The 20,946-nt window shown below is 41.6% G+C and overlaps 1 protein-coding gene across 3 annotated transcripts in view; it reads right to left on the bottom strand.

Moving 5' to 3' along the window:
• LOC147120261 (calcitonin gene-related peptide type 1 receptor-like) overlaps nucleotides 1–20,946 on the bottom strand; it is a 104,466-nt gene that overhangs the window by 15,182 nt on the left and 68,338 nt on the right. For all 3 annotated transcript variants that reach the window (XM_085985915.1, XM_085985913.1, XM_085985914.1), the window contains 6 exons: nucleotides 18,350–18,442; nucleotides 17,450–17,597; nucleotides 10,534–10,650; nucleotides 5,791–5,903; nucleotides 5,579–5,670; nucleotides 3,041–3,167 (listed from right to left, as the gene is read on the bottom strand). In XM_085985915.1, coding sequence (XP_085842041.1) covers nucleotides 3,041–3,167; nucleotides 5,579–5,670; nucleotides 5,791–5,903; nucleotides 10,534–10,650; nucleotides 17,450–17,597; nucleotides 18,350–18,409 — 657 coding nt within the window. In that variant the 5' untranslated portion in view covers nucleotides 18,410–18,442. The remainder of the gene's footprint in view (nucleotides 1–3,040; nucleotides 3,168–5,578; nucleotides 5,671–5,790; nucleotides 5,904–10,533; nucleotides 10,651–17,449; nucleotides 17,598–18,349; nucleotides 18,443–20,946) is intronic.

The following is a 20,946-nucleotide window of genomic DNA, read 5'->3' as shown; positions in this document are numbered from 1 at the left end:
CGACATATCCTATTCTTTTCTCCCTCATGTACTTAAATGCATCTATGCTATCCGCCTGACTCGTCCTATGTGGTAGCAAGTGCCACATCTCACCACTCTCTGGGTAAAGAAGTTTCTCCTGAATTCCTTACTGGATTTATTAGTGACTACCTTATATTTTTGGCCTATAGTTCTGGCCTCATCAGCAAGTGAAAACATCTTCTCTACGTCGACCTTATCAAACCCCTTCATAAAATCTATATCATGTCATCTCAGTCTTTTCTTTTCCGGAGAAAAGTGCCCCAACTTGTTCAGTCTTGCTTTGCTTGATTTGACATGCTAACACTAAATGAGATTTCCCTGGACATGCTGGCAATTAACGCATCACATTGAAGAGAATCTCAATTTTGCCTGAAGTTACTGAAGTTAAAATGTTGCTACTCATCTTGACCTCTAACCAGCAATTTAAGTGCTATATGAAGACGTTTTAAAAAAAGCAAGTCAAACTTAAAACATGGAAAAATTGATTGTACAATAGTTTCAAAAGGGAACTGGATATATACTTGAAAATGAAAAATTTGCAGGGAGATGGGGAAAGAGCAGAGGGAGTGGGACTGATTAGATAGCTCTTTCAAAGAACCAGCACTGGCATGATGGGCTGAATGGTGTCTTGTTGTGCTGTATGATTCTATCATTCCATGACATCCAGCTTGCAGACATATTTATCTAATTTGAAATTGCTCATTTCAGATTGGAACAACAAGATGAGCAACAACAAATTGTATTTATGTAGCGCCTTTAAAGTAGTGAAACATCCCAAGGCACTTCACAGGAGTGTTATAGGACAAAAAATTGACACCGAGCCACATAAGAAATTAGGGCAGATGACCAAAAGCTTGGTCAAAGAGGTAGGTTTTACGGAGCGTCTTAAAGGAGGAAAGCGAGGTAGAGAGGCGGAGAGATTTAGAAAGGGAATTCCAGAGCTTAAGATCTAGGCAATAGAAGGCACGGCCACCAATGGTTGAGCAATTATTATCAGGGATGCTCAAGCGGGCAGAATTTGAGGAGCGCAGATATCTCAGGGGGTTGTGGGGCTGAAGGAGATTACAGAGACAGAGAGGGGCGAGGCCATGGAGGGATTTGAAAACAAGGATGAGAATTTTGAAATCAAGGCGTTGCTTAACTGGGAGCCAATGTAGGTCAGCGAGCTCAGCGGTGATGGGTGAACGGGACTTGCTGCGAGTTAGGGCATGGGCAGCTGAGTTTTGGATGACCTCAAGTTTATGTAGGGTAGAATGTGGGAGTCCAGCCAGGAGTGCATTGGAATAGTCAAGTCTAGAGGTAACAAAGGCATGGATGAGGTTTTCAGCAGCAGATGAGCTGAGGCAGGGGAGGAAACGGGCAATATTACGGAGGTAGAAATAGGCAGTGTTAGTTATGCCATGGATATGTGGTCAGAAGCTCATTTTAGGGTCAAATATGACAGCAAGGTTGCGAACAGTGTGGTTCAGCCTCAGACAGATGTTTGGGAGAGGGATGGAGTCAATGTCTAGGGAACAGAGTTTGTGGTGGGGACCGAAGACAATGGCTTCGGTCGTCCCAATAGTTAATTGGAGAAGATTTCCGCTCATCCAGAACTGGATGTTGGACAAGCAGTGTGTCAATTTAGAGACCATGGAGGGGTCGAGAGAAGTGGTGGTGAGGTAGAGCTAGCTGTCGTCAGCATACTGACGCTGTGTTTTCGGATGATATTGCCACGGGGCAACATGTAGATGAGAAATAGATAGGGGGCCGAGGATAGAACCTTAGGGGACCCCAGAGGTAACGATGCGGGAGCGGGAAGAGAAGCCATTGCAGGTGATTCTCTGGTTATGATTAGATAGATAAGAATGGAACCAGGCGAGTGCAGTCCCACCCAGCTGGACGATGGTGGAGAGGCGTTGGAGGAGGATGGAGTGGTCAACCATACTTACTAAAAGTATAAAAGACTCATTAAACATTTACTTATGACGAGAACATTCTTTTCTTTAGAAGGGAACCTTATGTCAGCAAGATTAAGATCAATATTCACTATTGTGCTGAGAGCAGCCACTGGTGAAGAGTTATTTGAATACTTGCTGATAAACTGAGTAAAAATATACAATAATTTTCATACTGTAGTTAAAAAAATCTTTAATTGGCTGAAAATTTATTTGAAAAATATTTTAGTCGGCAATCCTCAAAAGGGGCTAGATATTAAAATGGGTTTTTTTTGACCCAGAGGAGTAAATATAGGTTTGCATCAAAAGTAGTTAGTAGTATATTGAATTAATTGCTTTATCTAGTTAAAAATTGACTGAAAGTTGTAGGGATACATACAGATATCAAATCATCTACTACTTCCATTCCATTAGTGGTAGGGAATAATATCTGTGGAATACAACTGGTTAGTTGTGTAGATTATAATATTAGATTAATATCCTGGAGCTTTCCTTCAATTATCTTCAGGGACCAGAGAACATTTTTTTTTTAAACAGTTATTTTTCATCATAGAAATTGTACCAGTGATCAATCACGGTCATGAGATTCGACAATTGTGGACTGGTAAGGTTAATATTTGTAAATTATTTTTGTGTGGGGGGGGGAGGAAATCAGCATTAATGCTCCTCCTGGCCTCACAAAAATCATTCCCCGCAATGCACGACACTCTGCGGTCCTCCCCCAGAATTACCTCCCCCTCCTACCATTTACCTACCTGCAGCAGACAGACTCCACAATGCTACCTGGATCTCTGTCCCTCACCAATCAGTGAGCGGCACAAAATATGTGAACGGCTTGCCGATAGTGTGGGAACGTGGTCCAACCATGAAAACTGTACGGCCTACCACCTGCCCAATGGCATCAATCTCCAGAAAATCAACCCTTTAGTCTTCCCCTTAGGCACAAATGCCTTGTTGAAAAGCTTAAGGAAGTGAGCGTTCCACATAAGCACTTTGTTGGGTGTCCCTTTCTCCCAAGTGTTAAATTCACCTCCACACCAGGCGCTACTGTAGTTCACAGCAATTATCAGATGAATACTCACTGGATTACTTGCAACAAGTTTCTGATTATTTGCCACGACTGTTAGCCAGATGATAGTGATGATGGAGTTACAAACAAATGAGAAAAATAGATTTTTATGAAGCGTTATCCTCTGGCAACTTAAACTCCTATAAAAGAAAGGAAATAAATTGCTTTATCTTTGGTATTAAAGAACTCATCTGAAACAGTGTTATTGTTCTATGAATGTTGACATTAAAATTAAATTGTTCATATTGCATTCAGGCTAACAACAACCTACATATATCCGACAGCTCCTACAATCTAGCCTATGTTGATTTTAACATCAAAAGGACCAAACTATCCTTTTCAAATCCACCCAGAACACCATACCCTAACCTCTGATTGCATCCCCTGTCCCAGTTGAATCCATTGGTATGCAGCCTCAGTGTTGTGTTTTACCCTGAGCTGAAGGTCAACCCTGTGTCCTATCCATCACCCAGGTCACTTATTGCCACTTCCCCGATACCTCCTGCCTCTGGCCTAACCATGCCCCAGTGTTGCTGAAACATTTATCCATACCTTTGTCACCTTCAGCCTTGACTTCGCCACTATATAGAAACTCCAACTCATCCAAAACCCTACACCTACATCCTATCCCACACTAAATCCTGCTCCCCATTACATAAGAACATAATTACATAAGAAATAAGAAACATAAGGAACTGGAGTAGGCCATTTGGCCCTTCGAGCCTGCTCCACCATTCAACAAGATCATAGCTGATCTTCTACCTCAACTCCACCTTCCCGCACTATCCCCTTAATTCCCAAAAAATTATCGACCTCTGTCTTGAATATACTCAACAACTGAGCCTCCACAGCTCTCTGGGGTGGAGAATTCCAAAGATTCACAACTCTTTGAGTGAAGACATTTCTCCTCATCTCAGTCCTAAATGGCCGACCCCTTATTCTGAGACTGTAACCCCATGTTCTAGATTCTTCCTAGTTTACTACTCCCTTCATCAATCTTCATTGGTTCCTTTCCCCTCGTGCACGGAATTCAATATTTGTGTCCTCATCTTTAAATCCCTCCATGACCTTGTCTCTACCTCCTTCTACAATCACCTCCAGCCAATATTTTATATTGATATGGCACTCTGTGTATTGTGCATAAAACACAGTTTAAAGACTGGAGCAAAATTATTAACAGTAAAAATATATTAAGTCAAGCTCTATTAGTCAAACTCACAGGCCTCACCTTATTGAGGGTTAAGCTCATTTAATAGCTATAAAATGGTCACCTAGGACCAGGGTAAATGTTTGCTACAATGGCCATTTGCAATAACAGAGGCTGTAATAATGAGGTTATTAACAGAATTTTGCAGCAGCAAGCATTTATAGTGCTGTAATTGCGCCTCTTCCCTTCAACGCTGTGGACCACTAAAGGATCTAAGTCATTGTCTGAAAACTTTTTTCGTTTCTACTCAGCATACAACAGAAAACAAATCAGTTTCATAACTGACTGTCAGAATTTTACAAATTACTTTCTGCTACGCTTCCTCTGTAAATCTACTTTAAGGAAATGGTGTCCCCAGATAAATCTAAGATAAACAACATCATTGTTTTCAATGGGAGTGAATAATGACCTCTGATCCTTCATTGAGATGAGATTATTAAAAAAATAAATGTGGGGCCTTGGTCTGTCGTCTTTTCCCATATATATTTTTTAAATTAGTGACTAGTGCAAGGTCCTAACACTCTCGGTGCTTATCTTTAATGATACCCATGTAAACTCAGCCAGATGTTTCATATTTTAGTTTATATTCCCATGTCTTCTGTGGGACTGACTGCAGCACTGTTGTCAAGTAACTCTGACATAATTTATGAGTCACTTAATGTAGCTGACAATTAAAGATGTACTGCAGCACTTCTGACTCCTTGCAGGTCTTATACAGCAATTCAGAGTCCTTACAGATCTTAACAGTAAACCGTTCTGTCGGGACCATGAAAGTACAAACTGGCAACCTTTTCGTGCAGTAGTATTAATCATTGTCAATGTTGATATATAAGTCGTATAATCATAGATTAAGGGCTAATATTCTAAACATTACTAATATTTAGTTTCTAGGACCAGGGTAAAAGCTTGTTACAATGGCCGTTTGCAATAACAGAGTCTGCAATAATGAGGCTTCAAGCAGAATTTTGCAGAATCAAGCATTTACAGTGCTGTGATTGCGCCTCTTCGCTTCAATGCTGTGGACCACTAAAGGATCTAAGTCATTGTCTGAAAACTTTTTTTTGTTTCTACTCGAAACTAACCTGCATTGCACATAAGGTTGCTTCTTAAATAACTGTAAAATAGGAAAATGACATACACTGGATTTTATGCTACATAAAAATAGTTTTATATTTGAATACACCAGTATCACAACACTAGCCGACCCTGTGCTTCATCAGTGTATAGAATAGTTGGCTACTTAAACAGATTCTGTCATTTAAATACATCATATGATTGTGTGTTCTGACTTCAACCTCAATATCCGTATAAAGCAGTAGCATGAACTAACTGTACAATACTTACTTGAAATAAAAGAATATGCCAAGAGAAATCAGCAATGAAGCCACTGACAGTCCATGCCCAATCACAGCCAAGTACAATAAGTTCATTGCTGTCTATTTTGGAGGAGAAAGAAGAATTTGAAATGATTGATTATTGGTTAGGCATAAGATCAGCTGATACTTATTCTCTCGTTGTTCCTTTACAAAGTAACAAATTGCAGCTAGAAATTATACCTTTAGTTTTTCCTTTGTATGTGCATTACACTGAGTGTAGTTTGTCCATGTTCTGTTACTCACTGGGTGTCGAAACCATTTTCCACTTTCATCACAAATCTTTATAGCTTTTTCTATATGAGAAACAAACAGAATAAATATCTCCCAATAAAATAAGAAGGATCAGACCAAAACTTTCCGCAGGGTTACATTGAATGTAAATAGAATTCTACCAGGATGGAGAGCTGGGAACTAGTTTTAATCAGCATGCAACACTGCATCATGAGGGATTGTTCACAGGCATAATGTGCATGTACAGTTTGCTACAATCAACTTATGTCTTGTAAAAATAAGTTACATAGAAACATAGGAGCAGGCCATTCGGCCCTTCGAGCCTGCTCCGCCATTCAACGAGATCATGGCTGATCATCCAAACCCTAGCACCCAGTCCCTACACCGACAGCCATCCCACCCAAGCCCTATCCCCGTAACCCCGTAACCCCACGTATTTAATCCCCCCTAACACTAAGGGCCAATTTTTATCATGGCCAATCAACCTAACCCGCACATCTTTGGACTGTGGGAGGAACCGGAGCACCCGGAGGAAACCCACGCAAACACGGGGAGAATGTGCAAACTCCACACAGTCACCCAAGGCCGGATTTGAACCCGGGTCCCTGGCGCTGTGAGGCAACAGTGCTAACCACTATGCCACCGGGATGCCCCCACATCCACATTTATTCTTTCCAGCTGCAGTATATCCCATTGACCCAGAAGAACCTCCATTAATTATCCATTAAAAATGATTTCTTGTTGGCAACTGAAATATACTGTTACGAGGAGCACCAGTAATACAATGCAATTACAATAAACACCACAATTATAAGCAAACTCATGGCACTATTCTAGTACTCAAATCGCTATCAAGCCCAAATTGCGCTCCTTACATAAATCAGGAATGGCATGGTCATCCGGTTTAATGCAAGCCCAATAATGCAATGTTTTTCTCTGCCCTAGACTACTGCAAGTTCATCTCATGCCAACTGAAGATTCTGGGTTGCATTACTCTCTCTGTTAGAGACCTATTTAATGTTACTCATTAGGAGTGAAATCAGTGCATGTGGAGGCAATTCAACACTGCCTTCCAATTTTTATCATGTTACATTTTCTGCCACATTGCAGAATGTTCACCATTACACAGGTTTTGCTGTAATATTAAAAGAACTGTGCACTAATCAAGATGAAGTCTAACAACGCAGATAACTAGCAAAATATACTTAAATAAAAGAACCACGATCAATGTGTAGGATTTCCTTTTCTCGGATAAATCTTCAAGAATGCTATCACTGTATGTACATGAGACTCAGGATAAAACACTCATCATAACCATTTAGTAGCATTTTGAATTTGATGTTAGTCATGGATTCAATCTGAATTTATAACTACGCTCAAGGCTATAGTATAGCAGTGTTGAATGCAAAGACCTGAGAGTTACTTTGTTGCAAATGAAAGACATTAGGACTATCTTCCCATTCTCCTTTAGTTTCATAATAATGATATTTAACCTAAAAAGGAATTTTGGCCTTACTACAGTAAGCAGAATCCATCGCACTAACTAATATACAGTACTGTGCCCCATCTTCTCAAAAGTCAACACAGATTTGGAAATTGCATTCCTGATCATTTTGTATTGATTTGAGTATCATTCAAAATAACAAAAAAGTGTGTTCCTCTTTTTGGGGATGAGTTTGAATTGGAATTGTGGCGAGAATTCATAAATGCTATCTCCTTTAATGTTAATAGAATGTACTCGCCCAGTGAGAGTAAGACAGGCAATGCACCAGTTCTACAGTCATGGGATTGACATTAATCATTGCCGCAATAGCTATGCCTGTAAGTATTCAGGATGAGATTTGTCAGCATAGCACTGTTTGTGCATTGAAATATTCAAGAAATTGGATCACTTCCTATGGTGCACGTTTCCTTGCTCCTCCAGTTTCAATGCAATGTGCAAAAATACCTTGTAGCAGACTAAGGTGGCAATTGAACCTGGATGTATATACATATAAATTATTCAGGCCTACAATGAGGTATTTAATAACAGGAAAAATGCATTTGATTTCAGGTACTTTATGTGAAATGAGGGCAAAAACAACAACATCTTGCATTTATATAACGCCGCTAACATAGTAAAAACATCCCAAGGCACTTCACGTGAGCATTATCAAACAAAATTTGACACTGAGCAAAATAAAGATTTAGAACAGGTGACCAAAAGCTTGGTCAAAGAGGCAGGTTTAAGGAACGACTTAAAGGAGGAGAAAGAGGTAGAGAGGTGGAGAGGTTTAGGGAGGGAATTCCAGAGCTTAGGGCATAGACAGCTGAAGGCATGTGGTGGAGTGATGAAAATCGGGGATGCGCAAGAGGCCAAAATTGGAGGAGCGCAGAGATCTCAAAGGGTTGTCGGGCTGGAGGAGGTTACAGAGATAGGGAGGAGGAGAGGTCATGGAGGCAGGCAGTGCAAATATTCTGTACACCACACAGCTCTAAAAGATATGTGCTCACTAAAGGGTTTCATTTGCTTTTAGCATACTGATTCTACATTGTACAACAACAACGGCCCGTAATTTCTGATAGGGGACTTCCTGCCTGAGGATGCCTCCTATCAAAAAAAAATCTATGCCCTTATCTGAGAGCTCCCGAGGTCCAGCCATTTCCGATCCTGGGCCTCTCCGGGTGCGCGCGCGCGCGCAGAGGCCCAGGTATCCCAGGGGCGCAAGCGGTTTGCAAGTGTCCCTGGGATCACGTGGGCCAGGCGAGCCAATGGGAGAAGGGAATTCCCCTTCATACTTTTGACAGGTAGACCTGTCAAAAGTATGAATGGGGATCATTGAAAAAAGACACTACAACATTAAATACATTTTTTAAAAACCATCATGTTTTTAAAATGAGTTAAAATGACATTAAATTAAATATTTTAAACAAAAATAATTTTTTTGAAAATAATAATTAAAGTTTTTTATGGGGCTAAAAATAAACTTACCTTTTTAAAAGTATTTTTAAATTATAAATGAGTGAAAAAATGTTTAAACTCTTTTTAAACTCTTATGCTGGTAAAAGCAAGCCTTACGCCTGCTTTTACCAGGCATAAGATTTCTAAGGGTTTTCAGCAGGCGGAGGTTCTGCAGAAAGTGGATCACTCCGCCCGCGGAGACACTTCTCCAGGGCAGGCGTGCGACAGATCGGAAATGCCGGTTTTCAGCGCATGCGCTTCGCATGCCTGAAACCGGCACTTGCGAGCTCCCTACGGGTGTATACACACCTCGTACACACCCATAGGGATCAGAAAATACAGGCCAACAACAACTTGTATTTAAATTAATGTTTACTTGACAGAGAGACACAAGTTTACTCAGGTTAGGTGTGTTATGACTATGATAAAGTGATATCCAAGTGGTAGAAACAACTGTGGTGGCGGGAAGAGTTGGGAAGCTGTAAGCCTCCTGGATTGAGTGCAGCTTGTCGAATTTTGTGATTGGGGGCCAGTCAGCTTACTGGCCTGACTCCTGGCCTGAGTTTCCCATGTGCAAGGGAGTCTAAGGGAATGTCGAGGTGGGCCTAATATTGCAAAATTCTGCGCAGCCCTGACCTCATGCCACAACCGCAGGTGGCCTGTGCCACAGGCATGTGCATACTCAATTTTTGCTACATCACAAAATTAGGGATTATAATTAAACTTTAGGTCAGCAATGCAGCTGTGGAGTATTCAAATTTGGCCAAACATGCAGGGAGCGACGAGATCCTGAAAAGACCACTTCACAGATGTGCCCCTGGAGAACGTTGTGGACAGTGTGAGACAAAAAGTGTCCTCTCAAGTTGGAAGGGCATCCCACTAATAAATTGGGCAACTCAATTTTCTGGCCAGCAAATTGGGGCAGAAGCCACTTCCACCAGTTTGCTGACCCAAAATTGATCCGCCTGGATTGCCAAACATTGAAACATATAAGATTCTGAGGGGGATTGAGGTAGATGCTGAGAGGTTGTTTCTCCTGGCTGGAGAGTCTAGAACTAGGGGGCATAGTCTCAGGATAAAGGTCGGCCATTTAAGATTGAGATGAGGAGGAATTTCTTCACTCAGAGGGTTGTAAATCTTTGGAATTCCGTGCCCCAAGGAGCTGTGGATGCTGACTCTTTGAGTATATTCAAATGTAAGAAGTCACACAACACCAGGTTATAGTCCAACAGCTTTATTTGAAATCCTTGTTGGACTATATCCTGGTGTTGTGTGACTTCTTACATTTGTCCACCCCAGTCCAACACCGGCATCTCCACATCAGGAGTATATTCAAGGCTGAGATAGATAGATTTTTGGATTCTAGGGGAATCAAGGGATATGGAGATTGGGCAGGAAAGTGGAGTTGAGGTTGAAGATCAGCCATAATCTTATTGAATGGTGGAGCAGGCTCGTAGGGCCATATGGCCTACTCCTGCTCCTGATTCTTATGTTCTTATGATTTGGCCTTTCCCTTGATCCACACACCAATTTCAATATATTTAAATAAGGGCCAATATGTTTCAGCTCCGAATTTCCCATGTTCATGCTTGCCACACACTAGGGATAAGTTAGAAAGGGAAATATAAGGTGCAGCTGTCGCCAAGATCAGCTAAGGCTAGCGGAGGTAAGGAGTCTTTGAGCCTGAAGATTGGTGAAAGTTTGGATGGCGATTACTGCAGCTAAGAATGATGAAGCAATAGTATCCATACCTGATGGATCGAAGTCTTGGAAATAGTCTGGGCAATGCTGGACAGCCACTGTCCCCGGAGGAGTATCCTCCCAGCACAGCCATCCGTCCCAGGTCCTGTTACAGGCAATGCCTGTCTCTGATGAAAGAAAGGAATGTTTGAAATGCTGTAATAAATACTAGAGAATATGTCTGTAGAGATAATTGGCTGTCAATCTTTCCCCAACTGTAATATTGTGACAAGTATAATTCCATTCTCTTAAAAAAAAAGCACTGTCTTCATGAAAATGTGTTTCGCAAAACTTAGTTATTTTACATAGAATTTTACAGCAGAGGAATAGGCCATTCAGCCCAACAGGTTTATGCTGGTGTTTATACTCGACACGAGCCTCCTCGCACCTTACTTCATCTCACCTATCAGCATATCGTTCTATTCCTTTCTCACTCATAAACTTATCTAGTTTCACCTTAACAAACACAACGGCAATTTTTTGTGAGGTCTGGTGACCGTGTGGGATTCCCAGAATTTACCAACAACTTGTATTTATATAGTGCCTTTAATGTAGTAAAATGTCCCAAAGCGCTGCCCAGGAGTATTGTAAGACAAAACATTTGACACCGAGCCACATAAGGATAAATTAGGGCAGGTGACCAAAAGCGAGTTATCCTATGATGTTTTGGTGTACGTCACATTGAGATGTCAGTATGACAAAATGGTTTATGGCTTTCCTGGTTGTTTTATCTTTCGAAACAAAAAAAATGTTTGTGCAAAATGTTTACTCTATCAAAACCCCTCATAAGAGTAAATAAAGAGAAACTGTTTCCACTGGCAGGAGATCAGTAACCAGAGGACACAGTTTTAAGATAATTAGCAAATTAGAATTTAGAGGAGAAATTTTTAATGCAGCGAGATGTTATGATCTGGAATGCATTGCCTTGATAGGCTGCTGGAGGCAGATTCAATAGTAACTTTCAAAAGGGAACTGGATATATACTTGAAAAGGAAAAATTTGCAGGGAGATGGGGACAGAGCAGAAGGAGTGGGGCTAATTAGATAGCTCTTTCAAAGAACCAGCACTGGCATGATGGGCTGAATGGCCTCTTGTTGAGTTGTATGATTCTATCATTCCATGACATCGAGCTTGTAGACACATATATCAAATTTGAAATTGCTCATTTCAGATTGGAACAACAAGACGAACAACAACAACAGCAATTTATATTTATATAGCGCCTTTAACATAGTAAAACATCCCAAGGCACTTCACAGGAGTGTTATAGGACAAAAAGTTGACACCGAGCCACATAAGAAATTAGGGCAGATGGCCAAAAGCTTGGTCAAAGAGGTAGGTTTTAAGGAGCATCTTAAAGGAGGAAAGCGAGGTAGGGAGGCGGAGAGGTTTAGAGAGGGAATTCCAGAGCTTCCTGACTAACCTGTTTGGACACCATTCACACCTTTGATCGCTGTGATTATCTCTCTGCCGAGGTGTGACAAATGGCAGTTAGAAAGATTACCTGTAATCATCTGGCATTATTCTCTGACTATATAAGCTGTGTCTTTATGCATCTCTCCACTTCACCTGACAAAGGAGCAGCGCTCCGAAAGCTTGTGATTTCAAATAAAACTGTTGGACTATAACCTGGTGTTGTGTGACTTCTTACATGAGGCAATAGAAGGCACAGCCACCAGTGGTTGAGTGATTATTAACAGAGATGCTCAAGAGGGCAGAATTTGAGGAGCGCAGATATCTCAGGGGGTTGTGGGGCTGAAGGAGATTACAGAGATAGAGAGGGGCAAGGCTATGGAGGGATTTGAAAACAAGGATGAGAATTTTGAAATCAAGGCGTTGCTTAACTGGGAGCCAATGTAGGTCAGTGAGCACAGCGGTGATGGATGAACAGGACTTGCTGCGAGTTAGGGCATGGGCAGCCGAGTTTTGGATGACCTCAAGTTTACATAGGGTAGAATGTGGGAGTCCAGCCAGGAGTGCATTGCAATAGTCAAGTCTAGAGGTAACAAAGGCATGGATGAGGGTTTCAGCAGCAGATGAGCTGAGGCAGGGGAGCAGATGGGCAATGTTATGGAGGTGGAAATAGGCGGTGTTAGTTATGCCATGAATATGTGGTCGGAAGCTCATTTCAGGGTCAAATATGACACCAAAGTTGCAAACAGTGTGGTTCAGCCTCAGACAGATGTTAGGGAGAGGGATGGAGTCTAGGGAATGGAATTTGTGGCGGGGACCGAAGACAATGGCTTCGGTCTTCCCAATATTTAATTGGAGAAAATTTCTGCTCATCCAGAACTGGTTGTCGGACAAGCAGTGTGTCAATTTAGAGACCATGGAGCGGTCGAGGGAAGTGGTGCTGAGGTAGAGCTAGGTGTCGTCAGCACACATGTGGAAACTGACGCTGTGCTTTCGGATGATATCGCCACGGGGCAACACGTAGATGAGAAATATGAGGGGGCCGAGGATAGAACCTTAGGGGACCCCAGAGGTAACGATGCGGGAGTCGGAAGAGAAGCCATTGCAGGTGATTCTCTGGTTACAATTAGATAGATAAGAATGGAACCAGGCGAGTGCAGTCTCACCCAGCTGGACGATGGTGGAGAGGCATTGGAGGAGGATGGAGTGGTCAACCGTACTTACTAAAAGTATAAAAGACTCATTAAACATTTACTTATGACGAGAACATTCTTTTCTTTAGAAGGGAACCTTATGTCAGCAAGATTAAGATCAATATTCACTATCGTGCTGAGAGCAGCCACTGGTGAAGAGTTATTTGAATACTTGCTGATAAACTGAGTAAAAATATACTATAATTTTCATACTGCGGTTCAAAAATCTTTAATTGGCTGAAAATTTATTTGAAAAATATTTTTAGTCGGTAATCCACAAAAGGGGCTAGATATTAAAAAGGGTTTTTTTTTGACCCAGAGGAGTAAATATAGCTTTGTATCAACAGTATTTAGTAGTAGAAGCAGATTCAATGGTAACTTCCAAAAGGGGATTGGATATATACTTGTAAAGGAAAAATTTGCAGGGGGATGGGGAAAGAGCAGGGAAGTCAGAGTTTTGGGGGTGATTTTGCCAGCCCTGGGGAGGTGGGACTGCCGGGAAAATGGCAGAATCTGGGACGGGTACCCATCCCGCCCAAACCCGCCTCCGTGCCATCTTCCCAGGAAGCAGGTACTCGACCCGCGCCGGGTCCCATCTCCTGGAGACAGGAAGGGGATTACAGCCACTTAACTGCCTGTTAACAGGTAGTTAACAGGCAGTTAAGAGGATTATCCCCATTTTTCCAGCAGAGGTGCGGGGTTCCCGACGTCGGGAAACCCAGCCAGGGTCAGTGAGGCGAGCAGTGGGTCTGCGGGGGTCGGAGGGATCCAAAAGTGCGCTGTGGAGGTGAGTGATGGGTGCAAGTGTGGAGAGGTAAATATGTGAGGTGAGTGAAAAGTGATAGAAAAAGTTTCCTTACGTTTGTTTCTTCCTGCAGGCTTCAATCGTTGGGGATACGGAGGCTCCGGCATCTCAATGGCAGGGATGACAGATGGTTGCTGCATTCTCCGATGCAACAGCCATCTGCTTTCTGCTCACAAAATATGTTTGGTGAGCCTTGAGTACAAGAACTCACCAAACAACAGAGAATGTCAGTGTTTGACGGCTTCTCAAAGCTGTCAAACGATGACAATTCATCTGTCAAAAATTTTTGACAGTTGAAACATCATATGCTGACGTTCTCTGTAACTGGCTTCCCCTTAATTGGCCTGCTAAGCCCACTGGGTGGGCTTAAAAATCAATCAAGGGAAAATAGCGTGGGTTGGCCACAAGTCGATGGAGGCAGGACTAAAACCCGACAAGCAGCAGTCCCGCCTCCAACGTGCCCCTATTGGCAAAATCACCCCCATAGAGTCACAACGGCACAGAAGGAGGCCATTCGGCCCATCAAGTCCATGCGCTCTCTGTAGAACAATCCAGTCAGTTTCATTCCCCCGCTCTATTCCCGTAGCCCTGCGAGTTTATTTCCCTCAAGTGCCTATCCAGTCTCCCCTTGAAAACGTTGAGTGTTTCTGCTTCCACCGCTTCCGTCGGCAGCGAATTTCAGGTCATCACCACTCGCGCATAAAAAAGATTTTCCTCACATCCCCCCTGTATCTTTTCCCCAAAACCTTAAATCTGTGTCCCCTAGTCCTTGTACCATCAACTAGTGGGAACAGCCTTTTCCCGTTTAGCCTATCCAAACCCATCATAATCTTGTACACCTCTATCAAATCACCCCGCTACCTCCGTTGCTCTAATGAAAACAAATCCAGCTTCTCCAACCTATCCTTGTAGCTATGATCCCCTATTCCCAGAACCATTCTGGTAAATCTCCTCTGCACCCTCTCAAGGGCCTTCACATCCTTCCTAAAGTGTGTTGACCAGAACTGGACACAATACTCCAGTTGTGGCCTAACCAGCAGGACTAATTGGATAGCTCTTTCAAAGACCTGGCACAGGCACGATGGGCTGAATGGTCTCCTTCTGTGCTGTATGATTCTATGATTCTAACATTTTTCACAAATGTGAGAATTAAGTGCCCTCGCACTACTTCATCAAGGCACGTCAAGTTAAGGCAATGCACAAACATGTCTTTCCCATTATTTCGAACTGCCATCAGCAACTCAAAACAGCATATTTAATAAACATCTTCATGCTAACCAGAGGAATGCTGAGGTGAAGATTGTTATAAATAAACTGATTTTCAAAGTCTGTTTTAGGTTTCTAAGGGTTTGGGGGCAGAGTCCTATTTTCTATGGTGATCTGTTCAAAGGGAAAATGTGTCAGGCTACTGGGTCCAAAAGTGCTTCTGCTAAATTTGCCGACAAGAGGCCCAGCACAATTGCAGACCAACGTTTAGCCAAACACTATAGGAAAAAGCTCAAAAGATAATCCCATTCACGTGCTCACTGCAGTTCTCGTAAAAACTATAAGCAACATCATTAATGCCAATAAAACACCAAGTAAAGACAATGGACTAAAATATAAATCACCTAGTCACTAAAATATAAATCACCTAGTCACTAAAAGAATAAATGTTTTAATATTTAATATTTGAAAGAGTAAAATGTACTTATCTTTTAAAAGGTAAAAAAGTCATTTGGCTGAGTTCTGATGAAAAGTTCATACCCAAAACATCATAGCCTGTCTTTTCTCTTTACAGATGTTGACTGACCTAATCTGTATTTCCAGCATTTTCTGTTTTTATTTCTGATTTCCAGCATTTGCAGTTTTCCCTTCTTATTGGAGAAACATAGGAACAGGAGTAGGTCAGTTAGCCCCTTGAGCCTGCTTTGCCATTCAATTAGATCATAGCTGATCTGCACCTTTAACCGCTTTAGCTCCATATCCCTTGAAACCCTTACCTAACAAGAAGCTCCAATTGTCCCTGCATCCATAGCCTTTTGGAGTTGGGTTGGGGAGAGGCGGGGGGGAGGTGCGGGAGAATTCCAGATTTCGACTACCCATTGTCTTCTTTATTTTGTTATTCCCAAATATGATTATAAGATCTGACTCAGCAGAAAATGATATTTTGGAGATTGTAATGCTTGTTTTATACTGCTGACAAGCAAAATCAATATTTGAGTATTTTTTTAAAGTGTAAAAGGTTTTTTTATTATTATTCATTCTTGGGATATGGGCATCAGGGGCAAGGCCGGCATTTATTGCCCAACCCTATTTGTCTTGAGAAGGTGGTGGTGAACCTTCTTCTTGAGCCGCTGCAGTCCGTGTGGCGAAGGTACTCCCACAGTGCTGTTAGGTAGGGAGTTCCAGGATTTTGACCCAGCGATGATGAAGGAACTGCGATGGTGTGTCAGTTTGGGGGTGGGGAGGAGGGGGAACTTGGAGGTTCCCATACATCTGCTGCCCTCGTCCTTCTAGGTGGCAGGCAGAGGTCGTGGGTTTGGGAGGAGCTGGGAATTTCCTCGCCACCGTAACTTCACCAGAAGTATAGTGAAAATCTCGTTTACGCGTGTAAACGGGGTTTCTGACACACTTCTGTTGAAGCTACATCAATGGGGCGGGAGCAGCTCCCAGGAAATTCTCATCCAGAGTCTTTGGAATTACAGTACCACTGCCAGAGAGCTAGTCATCCTCACAACTCCACCATGACTTCTGCCAAAACAGATTTAGCATTTGGACCAACAATCTGATATAAGAGGGACACCTGCACACTTGGATCTACCATTGCACAGCACCTTTGCACACTAGCACACTTTTTACAGCCTTTGGAAGCTACAGTAACCAGAACTGAGAGATGTATGAAAGGCATTGTTATATAACAGTTACCAGTTTGAGACCAATGCCTGAGCTATACTGTTGGCTCCTATGTCAGTCTCTGACCAAGGAAAGCAGAGATCTGTGCAAGCATGGGCAGCGCTCCATTCAATGGCATCCTCATGCCAGTTAAAGTTTTAATGGCTCCTTACTAAAAATAAAAATGAAGGTTAAAAGGTTTGCTTTCCGCCAATGATAATTGTACAGCCACTGCTGCAAAGCCCAAGCTATGTGAGACTACCTCCCTTAGCTGGCCTCCCACCTGTTCCCTAGATCTGATTCGGGCAGCCTCACGTACAAGTTACATAATGTAGCTGAAAACACTTCATATCGATGCTAACTGTATAGTAAAAAGGGTCTGCTATATTAATATTAACTCCTCAACAATGCCTCATCCTGCAAATTTTGAAGATAATGCTAACTGACCACTTTAAATTGCAGTCTCATACCTTTAATTTATCATAAATAAATGGATTGCTTTACGGCCAATGTAAAATTGAGTAGTGTCAATTGAGCAACAGTTGAGTAGAATGTGCTGCTGGCAAAGGAGCAGAACTCTGAATATAAAAGCAATCGCTGACATATTAGCATTGTATGCAAAGTAGTCACTTCTTTCATTACCATTTTCTTTGTACATGGGAGCCTGCATAATCTTTTGGTAGCATTCATACTGCGCAGTCATTATTTTTTGCCTAGTGAAGCCAAGTTCATGGTACAGTTCCACTGGTGCACTCCTTGTACTGTTCTCGGTCATGGCTACTGCAAACAGCTGCAAAAACAAATATATCATTCTAGGCATCATAATGTGTACAGATCTGTGGAGGTGATAGTAATTAAATTGTACTCTCATCAAGTTTTCATGCATCCCTTTGTCAGAAAAAACTTAATTTATGCTTAGTAATTTACACTTTTTTGAGACGTTGAGCAGAGGTCCCACGAGTGCCAGGAAATTAGCTTATTAGTTTGCCCTTTAAGACATTAAACTGCCACACCCACCACCACCCCCCCCCCCACTCCCCCGCATCAGCAATGCTCTCTTCAGGGGGCAAACAAAATGTTATGTAAAGGTTACTGTGCAAAACTGAGGGAATTCCACAGGCGTGATGTGCCATGGTTCATTACTTCAGATATACAGCATGCACCCAGACTCAAATATGACCATTCGGACATCTGGTTACTGGGTAACCTCTCCTGAACAGGTATATATGAAGCTATAAGTTCATCATAACAAAGACGTTGATATTTACAGACACAGTAAACAGTGCTGGTGATGGAGGAGCCAGGGTTTGTTGCATGTTTTCACAGTAAAGCAGGCATATTAAGAAGGTACATCACCTATATAATCAATGTGTGCCTTCTGTACAAATGATGCAAATCTCCCATAGCAGATACATATAACACTGACTATATTTGCATTGAGTGTACCACAGTAGAATTTATGAAGCTCAAATATGAGAAAGGCTAAAAAATGTTTTAATATATTAGCAAATTGGTTAATCTGCAAGAATTTTTAAGGCCTACCTTTGAAATAGAAAGAAAGAACAGAATCTGAACCACCAGGTTCCCTTCCATTGAAGACATTGTCCAGAATAGTTCACTATTGAATATGGCAGCCTGTAAAAGTGATAGAAAAAATAGCTTGAGTGACAAACAGCAACTGGAACACATTAAAATAACACTCATCTCAGAATAGGGATTGTACATTTTTCCTGCTTAATATCATATATCATAGGGATTCTACATTTTCCCTACTTAATATCATATATCATAGGGATTCTACATTTTCCCTGCTTAATATCATATATCATAGGGATTCTACATTTTTCCTGCTTAATATCATGATACTGCCCATGCAAGCACCACGAGCTCTGAATTGCAGTTTAAACTTCTAAAGTACCCAAATAAATTGGTTCTCTTTCAAATTCAGGTCACTTTGTTGCCACTTCTCTATTTAAGGATACATTTATATTGCAACTTATGGTGTAAAATGTTTTCTGCTTCACAGCAATGCAAAAGTGACAGTATAACTCTGGGTTGGGTCCTGATCTGCATCCAGAGAGGAAGAGTGCGAAACCCCTTGGAGGGGACAATCTCACATCACTCGGGCTTGACACTTGATGGGAGTATAATTGCCGTGTGGCGGAGTCAATCTGGATTTTAAAGTTGCTCCCTTGGACCCCCGGGCACTTTTTAAACTCATGCAGAATTTTAAATGTTTTGAGAGTCCAGGCATTCACATCTGCACTCTTCATAATTTAAAATGTTTACAGTCCGACGTAAATGCACGTAAGGATACAACAGAGGAAGGTTATATAAATACTTTGCTCCTGACTGGAACCGATACACAACTATTGCTCTCAGGCTGATATAAATACATTCTCAGACAATCCTAACACAGCAGCAGAGCACACCATGTATTGTTATGCTAAATGAGTGTCAGGTTTAGTTATTTTGAAATAAATTTTTCTTGATGGCCTGCGTAGTACAGCAGAATAGTATGAATTCAACCCATGGCTGTTAGCCTGGTGATCTAATAGTAGGTGTCCCCTGCTACACACACATCTGTTTTTGTCTTTCCAAGGCTGAATCCCAAATACTTCCGAACATTAACCATAACATGCATATTATAAAATCCACTGCATAATCCACAACTCCCACCGCTCTTTATAACCAAGCCTGTAATGTAGGCACCAGTTTGCCAGGGTCCCTTTGTTCCTGAGCAGCTAAAAACAAACATTTTTATGTATGTTACATTCTAAATTCATACGCACATGCTGGCTGCATGCCATAAACATTTTACATATCCAAATAAGAAAATTTTAAGCATTTATAATTACGTGCATTTATTTTACACAATATTCCCAAATTAGATACTATTTAAAAAATTATCTTGTGAACCACAGAGGATCAATAGCATATTTTTAAACAGGATTATTATTGTAAACGTATCAGAAAGTACTCCATAATATGTGACTGATGTGCCAATAGCCAATCCTCTTCCCAAGAAAGTCTGCTGTAAACAAATGATGCTATGCATAAGACTTCTTAAAGAAATGGTCATTCACAGTTTTTTCTCTGCCTTATTAATGACAGAGACTAACTGCTGATACTTGGCTCATTTTGTAGTATTCTTACCTCTGAATTAGAAGTTTGTGGATTCATCTTCCCCCACCCCCACACCCGCCACCACCCCCGCCCGCCTCCGCCCATTCCAGGACCTGAGCACATAACTTCAGTGCAGTGCTGAGGGAGCACTTCATTGTTGGCCATAAAGCATTTTGGGCTGTGCTGCGTCATTATTTAGTACAAGTTCTTTCTTTACAATAATTGATTTGTTCCAATTCAGATTTTTTTTAATATGCTTGGTTGCAATAAATTTGGACGTACTATTGTGCCAGATTTTGATCGCACCTCAAACTGTTTATAGACCCAAATGTAAGATATAAGAAGTATGAAAAGTAAGAAATTCCACCACAAATTTTCCATTGAGAAGCTTGAGAAATAGTGTTCCTGAATCTAAAGTCTGAATTTCAGTTCCTTGATAAGTATGAACTGTGTTTCTGGTTTGTAATATTATTCAGACAAGGGTAAATTCAGTGAGCCCATGCTAGCAGAAGGGATTCCAGGCTCATAGGAAGGGTGGCTCAGAGGTAGGACTATGATACTCTAGTCCTGATTCTTGGGTCCCTACAGGAATCACATGAGCATGAAATTCACTCTATTCAAAGACCCCAATATTTTTGAAAAATTGTCAAATGATCTTTAAAGCCCAAGCAGATTAGGAACTTTATACTGCTCCATTTGCTACTATTAACAACAACAACTTTCGTTCATATAGCACCTTTAACATAGTAAAACATTCTAAAGCGCTTCATATGAGCGTTATCAGACAAAATTTGATGCCTAGCCAAAGAAAGAGACATTAGGACAGGTGACCAAAGGTTTGGTAAAAAAAGGTAGCTTTTAAAGAAATATAGAAGATAGGAGCAGGAGTAGGCCATTCAGCCCCTTGAGCCTGCTCTGCCATTTAATGAGATCATGGCTGATCATTCAAATTCTGTACCCTGTCCCTGCTTTCTCCCCATATCCCTTGATCCCTTTAGCCTTAAGAAATACAT

The sequence above is a fragment of the Somniosus microcephalus genome, chromosome 4 (genome assembly GCF_052327205.1).
Source record: "Somniosus microcephalus isolate GS21.2 chromosome 4, FLI_Smic_1.0, whole genome shotgun sequence".
NCBI lineage: Eukaryota > Metazoa > Chordata > Chondrichthyes > Squaliformes > Somniosidae > Somniosus > Somniosus microcephalus.
Note: the sequence above shows the minus strand (reverse complement) of the source record. Positions and strands in the feature narration are given on the sequence as shown.